This window comes from Solanum dulcamara, chromosome 9 (genome assembly GCF_947179165.1).
Source record: "Solanum dulcamara chromosome 9, daSolDulc1.2, whole genome shotgun sequence".
NCBI lineage: Eukaryota > Viridiplantae > Streptophyta > Magnoliopsida > Solanales > Solanaceae > Solanum > Solanum dulcamara.
Window position 1 is genome coordinate 12,799,752 of NC_077245.1, and position 9,490 is coordinate 12,809,241.

At 30.2% G+C, this 9,490-nt stretch overlaps 1 protein-coding gene across 1 annotated transcript; it reads right to left on the bottom strand.

Moving 5' to 3' along the window:
- Window positions 1–4,423: 4,423 nt before the first annotated feature.
- On the bottom strand, window positions 4,424–7,364 carry LOC129903318 (WAT1-related protein At1g43650-like). Its single transcript, XM_055978840.1, has 7 exons — window positions 7,149–7,364; window positions 6,983–7,045; window positions 6,792–6,905; window positions 6,291–6,540; window positions 5,908–6,066; window positions 4,864–5,015; window positions 4,424–4,672 (listed from the first exon to the last, which is right to left on the bottom strand). Exons 1-7 carry the CDS (start codon window positions 7,352–7,354, stop codon window positions 4,549–4,551), a joined length of 1,068 nt encoding a protein of 355 aa, XP_055834815.1. The 5' UTR covers window positions 7,355–7,364; the 3' UTR covers window positions 4,424–4,548.
- Window positions 7,365–9,490: the final 2,126 nt, after the last annotated feature.

Below are 9,490 nucleotides of genomic sequence, written 5' to 3' on the forward strand. Positions count from 1 at the left end.
GCTGTCTGATTCTTGGGCCTCTTTCTGGTTTAGCCCCGGGCCCAACGGCTTGTCTAGCCTCTAGGCTATTCGTGTCCACAACATATTCAACCTTTCACAAATCCACATTGAAGCATTTATGCATCTCCTATTCATATATATGTTTGATTATCTCAGTCTCGCTTTTTGCATCTTATCCTAAATCGAAGCCATTTTTACGTCCTTATTTTGAATATTCTCATTTCTAATTTTATCTCTTTTAATATATTCACACGTACACCTATCACAATATCTTTATTTCCGTAATTTTTATTTTTTGAATATGAAAATTCTTATTAACCAATACTCTATCCCATATAACAAAATCGATATAGCAACTTGTATTTTAATTTTGGTGAGCTTCTTGTCATATAAGACTCTGAATATGTCTCTCACATTAGGACTAAAAAAGAGAAAAAGCTCGTCAAATTAAATTATTGATTGACTTGGTAAAATGGACTTTTTCATGATTTGTCTATTTCTTACTATATTCCTATACAGCTGGTCATGTTGCATATGTATTATTTTATTCTTTTAACCAGACAAAACTCCCAAAAGCATATCTAGTAATATGCATAATCTGAAAGATCAATCATGCACAAAGAGAAGTATATGATGAATTGGATTTCCACTATGTTCTAAAAAGAACTCTTTGAAGGATTGATTCTTTATGTCATGTTCCTTCGATCCATTAGCTCCCGAATATTTACAAGCCTTTTGGACATTCAATTTTATCTAATGATTTGAAATTATGAGATCGAAAAGTATTTAGACATGCAATTATTTAAATTCTTCAAAAAGTTTGATTGGAAATTTCATATTATGATTCCATATTATTTTTCAAATATAAAAATTAACCCACAAGTTCATATTTTGTAAAAAAAGAAATAATATTTTATATTTGCATGACTATTTGGGAGAATACCAAAAAATGATGAAATATTCACAAAATATGAACATGATGATATAATTACTAATAATATTGAGCAACAAACGGCTCAATAAATATAATATACTACAACTCATGTTCAATTTTACTTTTTTTATTGACCTAAAGTTCGATCAATAAATGTTGTATTTTTTTTCTAGAATAGCTTAGTGATAATATATTATACTTTTGTTATAGACTTTTGCTTATAATTTGGTAAGATTGTTTAATGAATTGAGGCGATTTTGATAGTTTTCGCAACTTATGGAATTTTTATATTTATAAGCAAAAAATACAACTCAAAAATTGAAATTACATGTCCAGATAAAATTTTAACTTTATCTCATATAATTTTATATCATGATTTCATCTTACATGACCAAACAGACCCTTAATTTTCACCAAACACCTAACCATTTCGCCCCAAATAGTTTTTGGGAAAAACATGAAAAAAACTTTGAAACTAGTGTTTGGCCATATAATTTGTCATTACTTGGCAAATATATTTGGCAAATATTCCAAGTTACCAAGTTCTGGAAAAAACTAGAATTTGGAAACTTGGAAGTTTTAAAAATTTAAAAATTATCCCAAATTTTTATATTTTATAAAACACCCATCATTTATTGTCGGAAAGAAATTGTTCGTAGAATGTGGGAAGATTTTTATAAAAGACTAATTTGTCATTACCTTCTCCGGAAAAGAATAGTTTGAGTGATAAGATTGGGGAAAAAGAACAATCTGTTTTTAATTCGATTAATGTATTGCTCTTTCCCATATTGTTATTTTGTTGTTGTTGATTGTTATCAATTATGTTATAAGATTTTTTTTAATGGAACATGTTCATTATAAAATGATAGCACAAACTTGGATATTTTTAATAATTTTTAAAACTTACGGATATAAAATAATATTTTTTTAAACAGTCAAATATTCTTAAAAAAATTTGTGGCCAAAACATAGTGAAACTTCACCCAAAAATCATTTGACAAGAATATCTGAGAACTTGAGTCAAACGCTAGCTTAACATATTGGCAAGGTATTTGAAAATTCATGATAGTGGAAAGTTGGGTAAAATTTTTATGGGATGTCCCCATTTGGTAATTTCATTTCAGCTGTACCCGGTTTATAAAATTACTGCTATTTAGTGTATATCCAATTCTGACAAATATCAGACAAAAATATAGAGTCCGTTTAGAAAGACACGTGATAATTAAAATTGGTGTAATTATTAGGGTAATAATTATTAGCCTAGTAATTACATAGTTTAATAATTATAATGATCTGTTTGTTTGCTATAGTGTAATTACAATTGTTCTGTTTGATTGTACAAGTGTAATTACAAGGTTATATTAAAATTTTAAAATAAAAGTTAATTTTCTAAATTTAAAATTTATATTAGACAAATAAGAATCTTTATAAATGATATTAAATTAAATATTAATTAATATACATATGTTCTTAACTAATATTATAAAAAAATTATTTATATTTTTTAAATTAGTATATTTTAAATAATTTAATCAAATGAACTAAAAGCATAAGATTTTTATGAACATCATGAAATGTATGTTTGACAAAAATGTTAATATTATAAATATAATGTCATAAAATTATTAAAATATTTGACAAAAAAATAATCTATCAAGTTTAACTAAAAAATAAATGTTTTGCAATGTGAAATATCAAGTGAATAGTACTAAAACAAATGAAATAAATCCTAAATTCAAAATTAACATAATGCACTTATATCAAATTTTAACACAATGTACATAAATATGATTTTAAAAATTAGAATACTAACAAAATTATTTTTAAAAAGAAATAAAATAATAATTAAACAAATAATATGAAAAATTGCATGGAATGAAAAAGTAAATGTTGAGAATGAGAATGAAATGATGTATAAATAAAAAAATTTAATATATATATATATATATTTAAAAAATATTAGAATAATAAAAATATTTATTTAAAAAATAGTAGAAATAAAAAATAAATTAAAATGAAAAAAATATAAATATAAATAAAAGAAGAATTTTAAAAAGCTTCATGTAATTACATCAATTCCTTACCCTCTCTTGGAAATTAAAGAGTGTAATTACTCTCCTTCAATTACACTCAATTCATGTCTTACCAAATAATTATTTGGTCTACCAAATATGTCAAAAAGTGTAATTACACCAAATCTCAATTGTATTGTGGCTTTCCAAACATGTTCATAGTCTTATCCTCCACCTCCTTCTTCTTTGTTGTTGTACAATACTCCCTTCATTTCATGTCATACTCTTTAATTTTAAAAAATGAATGACATTTTGTAATATTTAGAAATAATTAAATTTTAATTTTATATTTTTACTTTTAGTAAGATGGTTTTTAGTCACATAAATTTTTAGACTTATTTTAGATCACAAGTTATTAAAAAAATTCTCTTAAATTTTATACTCAATCAAATTCTAACACCTTCACATAAATTTAGATAGAAAAAGTAATGTTTTTCGAATCTATAGCAATTGGAGTATAACGCTTTCAAGGATTGAGTTTTGAACTTAAAATATGAAAGGGAAAAAAAGTTTAAATCAAGTGAATATTATTTTAAAAAGCTTGAAAAAATTGGTAAATCACCTTTTTTATAAAAATTATTGAAATTCAGGCAAAAAGTGGTTGAATATGTGCCTTAAGTTTACAAAAAAAATGACTAAACTCCACACGTTTGTGCATTAAATTGATACAAAAATGCCATGACTTTAGACAAGAAATGGTTGAACTTCAATTATATATGTATTATAAGTTCATACATAAATGACTGAATTTCAGGCATATGTGTATATATACCTCTTCCCCAGATACCGTTGAACCCTCTTTTTTTTTTCTTTTTTTTTTTCATTTTTCATAGTTAAAATCTACATAATATGATTAAAAAAAGTGTATGTATATACAAAAAACCATATATAAATGTTGTATCTAGGTCGTTATACACAATGATACAGCGTGGATACACTTATGATTCAAGCTTCAATTTACACTTAGAGAATCCTAATGAAAAGTCCATCTTCAATTTCACACCTAAAAAAGGGAGCTTACTTTATTCATCTTCAAGCTTCAATTCACATACCCAAAAAAAAGAAAAGGTATAGTTACTTATAGACGACATAATTACCTTTTAAATCAACCTAATCGTATAATTAGACTTGTAGATATTGTCAGTGTATATGTTAAAACTCCACTAGAAGTGGTGTGTCGGTTCATACTGAGACTATGTCAGACCTTCAACTTTATATTTTTTTTTTCTTTTAAGTTGATCATAATGATCCAGAGAGTGGAAAGGAACTTTATATTGGTCCCCAATATTGGATGTCGTCTAATAAAATCATTTTGCAATGAAATATCTATTGGACTTGAGATATCTTTGGATATATAAATGTCAATTTATATGACAGTTGAAATTTCGAAAGTCAAATTTCTTTATTTCAATTATGTATTCGAATAATTTACATTAGAAATTATATTAAAGGTATCGTAAGCCACACAAATTAATAATTTAAAATATTTAAAAAGTATATAAACAAATGGTGGTAAAAGATTTTTTTGTTGCTATTGTCCTATCAAATTACTGTAATTCCATCCTTGATTTCCACAATTTGATCCTTGATTTCCCTCTCTGCTTCTCTATTCTTTCCCCATAGGACCAAGTATAGTCCACCAATTAGCAATATTCCTCCACACACACTGCCAAAAGGAAAAATAACACAGAAAAATTGAGCTTTTGAAGTTCGATAAGAAAATAATTTAATCATTTGAGTTGAATATTAGCAAAAAGTGCTACTTATTCACTTTGATATCGTAGTAGATAACTTGAAATTGAAAAGGACATAATTTTTAAATAATTTTATCCAACAACACCGAAATTGCGATATTACCTTCCCACGTAAAGTGTTTCGTTCCACAAAAATGCTGACACTATGGCAGTTATGATGAGTGATAATGGAGTGAACATAGATACAAATACTGGTCCTTTCTTCTCTACAGTCCAAAGTTGTATCCAATATGTCAGCCCTGTAACAATCACACCCTGCAATTTTTTTGGTGAATAATTGCTACATAGAAAAACCCAAAATTCTACGCCATATATTAAAAAAAGGGGTAAATTTCACATATGTTCATATAATTTTCGATTTATTACACCACGTTACAAAATTAATTTTTTGCAACGGAAAAATAATTCTAACTATGTCTATATAACATAGAGAATAGGAAACACCAAGAAATGCTAAATTTGGTCGTCACTTATTACATGATATCCTATCCACGTGGAACCACTTAAGAAAAACAAAATCAATTTTCGATCCACTTGGAAAAAAAAATCATGAGCTCCACATGGCGAAAATGGAGTTTTTATTATTTTTAAGTGGTGCCACGTGATCATGATAATTTTGCTAGTAAAAATGTCAAAATGACAGAGAAAAAAATCCGCCTAAAAACAAAAATTCCATTTTCAAAAATTTTAAAGGCAGTCAAAGCAGGGATTGATCTATTTCAAAATCACTAGGTAGGGACCTATTTCTAAGCCATTTTCAATAGACAGACAGGGAAAAGAACTAAAAACTATTGATCAATGACGTGTTCGTTGCCAAGGTAGATCTCATTTTATTGACAATTGAAATAGATCTAAGCGGATTGTGCGGTACCCCAGACCGAAGAACATAGAAGATTTCTACTTGAGATTTTTAAAAGAACAACATTTACTTAAAGTGTTTAAGTGAAAATTAATTTCAATTTTAAAGTACTGCTGAGGGGTGTGATATACTAGGCATAACTGAGTTATTTTTAAATTGATTTTATAACTTAAAGGTCAATAAATGGAAAGTTGGATGATTAAATTGACCAATGATTAATTTAATTAATTGAAACAAAAATGTCGTGATCCTAATTAACAAGAGATTGTATAGGAGATGAAAACATACACAGTAGACTACTGAAAAAAGATTGATGCCCCATTTTAGCTTCCATGCTGATATATTCCTTTCCATCACCATGGCCCAAATTGAAGATTGTATCCAGCTAAACAAGCAATATAGAGTGGCAAGACGTAGTTTTACTGGATATTGTTTCACAATAGGAACCTAAAAAAAATAAAAATCGGAGTTTCTTTAAATCTTGTAATCTTAAACTTGGCTCGTAAAATGTTGGAATTGAAAAACTTACTAAATATAGCAAGAGATACTCTTTTTTAAGACATAGAAAAAGGGAAGTCAGTCACATAAATTGATTCGTGGTCCAGAGGGAGTAGTTCTTTTTCTTAATCTTTCAATTTAAAATATATGGTTTAAGATTTAATTAATTTTACCTGTAAAATGAGCCACAGAGACCATATTATGTTAGCTATAACCATGACTAGTGAACCTTTTAACCACTCTTCCTTCAAACTATAGTTCAAATTTGAGCTATGAGTTCCCCTTGTGTTCTCTTTGGACCAATTTATGAAGTTCAAATGTGGCCCTTTAACTAAGGCAAACATCAAAGCTCCTGTAACACCAATTGAAGAACCCAACATTTTTGCCATTCCATGTGACTTCTTTATTGAAAGAGCTTCCACTCTGTAATATTGTTTAAAAAAAAAACAGAACATTAAGTACATTTTTGGTTTTTGAGAGTCAAACTATATGTACTTTGACCAATATTTTAAGATATATTTTCTAGTATCTAAATTTAAAATAGTGAATTAATCTAATTCAATTTAGCTCTGAAAATTAGTTAAATAAACTTCATGAAGTGAAACGTGACAAGTATAAGTGAAGAGAGGGAATATAATATAAGGGCTCTCTGCTTAAGTAGTTTTGAAGTGTACCTTAAAATTAATGCCATAAAAAAAGTTATGGCTGGAATTAAGTTAGTTGTGGCTGCAGCAAATGTTGCTGTGGTGTAATGTATGGAAAAGTAATATAGATCCAAACTTAGAGTGCTGAAAAAATGTCACAAAATTAATCAAGTGAGAATAAAGATTAACATACAATAAATTAAATATAACAGTGAACTTACCTAAGTAATGACATCAATAAGATCTTCAATATGAGGTTGTAGGATAAAGGAACATCAGATTTTCTGTTTAGGTAAAACAAAAAGTTGAAAATTGCATGTACAATAGTTGTTATAATTCAGAAAGTTTGTACTTACACTACTAAAAAAACACGAATTATTAATTAACCTCTCGAAAAAGGCAGCGAGGGGGGCTAAGGCAACGATAGCAAATGCTTGACGATAAGTAACGAAAACATAAGGGTTCATCCCTTTAGATATTGCAGCTTTAGAAAACAAAGCCATGCCTGCAAAAATAGATTGTGTAAGGAGCATGGCAATGTAGTGTTTTTGCTTTTCCATTGACATGCCACAACCAATTACTAAGTGCTTCATTTTCTCCTAAATTTGGTTTTCTTGTTATGTCAATGCATTAAAGGACTCTTCAATTTATAGACAAATTACGTACTTTGGTACAATACTCATTTTTCTAACCTGTTTGGTCAAACTTCCTGTTATTTTGAATAATTTCTTTTTTGTCACAGGTGTTTTTCGCAAATATACTTTTGAAAAGTGGCAATTATTCGTGCACTTTTGTTACTACTATTGGGGAGGCATTACTTTTTTCAGCTTCTCAATAACAATTTGTGCTATTATTCAAACACACTTATTATTTGTTTCCTAAAAGCTTAGTCAAATATCTTTTTTTCCCTCCTTAATCCATCAGAGCATCAATAGTGTTGCACTTATTCTCTATCTCTAGCATGATTCAAATTAACCCTCAACCTACTGGTTGATGACTTAATGGTGGATGTGTTCAATTACTTAAACACGCCTCACCTATCAAACACCGGCAACTTTCTAAAATAGATATTTTAATTTTTTAAATATATATATATAGTTTTAACTTCCCAAAACCTTGATCACTTAAGCGGGATCAAGGTTCATTTTACGCTTCTTTTTAACTAACGATTCCTATTCAAAAAGCCAATGTGTCATAGTCATTGAATATGTCGTCAACTGTACATGTTGAATCTTTATATTGTTAAAACACCTAAGTTTGTATATATGCAGACAGAGAACCAGCTCTTGGGGTCGAGTAAGTCAACTTATTTTTTTGATAATAAGTTTATTATAAAAATAAAATTTTAGTAATGATATGATATGTTAAATATATGTCTCTATATTTTTTGAGTTAAAAGACAATAATTGGATGAATTTGTTATCCTAAACAAATAAAAATAACTTTGACAAGATATTTCTATAAATTAAGGGTGTGTTTGGTATGAAGGAAAATGTTTTTCAGGAAATATTTTTCAATTTTCTCATGTTTGGTTGGCTTAAATATTTTGGAAAATGTTTTTCAAATCAACTTATTTTCCTCAAATTCAAGAAAAATAACTTTCCTTAAAAAAGTAAGGTAAACATTTTCCAAAACTATTTTGAACCTCATGCCTGGACTTTTCATCATAACTTAAATCTCGAATATCGATTTACAATACTAATCTTACATCTGACTCATGATTCTCAATTCGAGATCGACTCTCGATCTTGATATTGATCTCGATTCGAGACCCAACTCTCTAGTTTTGAATTTAGTTGGGGTCGAATCTCAAGTTAGGATTAGAAGTCAAAGTTCGAATCAAATATCAGGGTCAGTTCTCGAATCAGAGTCTCGGATCAGGAGTCAGGATTTGAAAGTTGAGTGTTCATGTCGGGTCTCGTGTCAAAGTTGAGTCTCAATTTGGATTGGGATCGGGGTCGGGGTTGGGTGTCGAGGTCTAGTTGGGGTTTCTGATTGAGGTTAGGTCGGTAGTCAGGGTAGGGGTTAGATCTCAAATCTCAATTTGGGGTCTTGGATCAAGGTTGGGGTCTCAGGTCAGATCTCAAATCGAGTCTCGAGTTGGAAGTCGAAGTCGAGGTCGAGGTTAGGTCTCGAATCTTAAGTCGGGGTCGGGGTCTCGGGCAAGGTCTTAAGTTAGAAATTAGTGTTAGGTGTCAGAGTCGTAATTGGGGTCGTGTGTCGGGGTCAAATCTCGGGTTGGGGTAGGTTCGGGTCTCAAGTTGGGTGTTAAGTTCGGGATCGAGGTCATGGCCAGGTCTCTAGTCGGAGTTGGGGTTGGAGTCTCGAGTCAGTTTGGGGTCAGAGTGAGATTAGATTCTCGGGTCGGGGTAAGGTGTTGGGTCTTGTATTAGGAGTTGAGGTCAGGTGGTGAGGTCGGGGTTTTGGTCTCGGATCTTGGTTAGGGGTATTAGATCTGCGTCAAGTGTTTGATCTCGGGTCGGGAGCCAGAGTCGGGATTAGGTCTTGGATCTCGGGTCAGGGGCGGGGTCTCTGGTTAGATCTCAAGTTGAGGTCTCAAATTGAGAGTCGAGGTCGAGTCTCGAATCTTGGGTTAGGGTTGGGTCTTGGATTGGGGTCAGGGTCGAGTGTTGGGTCTTGAGGTTGGAGTTGGGCTTGGGTGCCGGATGTTGGGTCGGGGTTGGGTGTTGGATGTCGGTGTTGGGGTCGAGTCTTGAGTTGGGGTCGGG

Excerpts from the sequence above, each read along its gene's own strand:
- LOC129903318 (XM_055978840.1), bottom strand. The coding sequence starts at position 7,354 with ATGAAGCACTTAGTAATTGGTTGTGGCATGTCAATGGAAAAGCAAAAA. Across the intron at positions 7,046-7,148 it reads CTCGCTGCCTTTTTCGAGAG|AAAATCTGATGTTCCTTTAT; the intron begins GTTAATTAATAA and ends TTACCTAAACAG. Across the intron at positions 5,016-5,907 it reads TTTTTTCAGTAGTCTACTGT|GGTGTGATTGTTACAGGGCT; the intron begins GTATGTTTTCAT and ends AAAAAATTGCAG.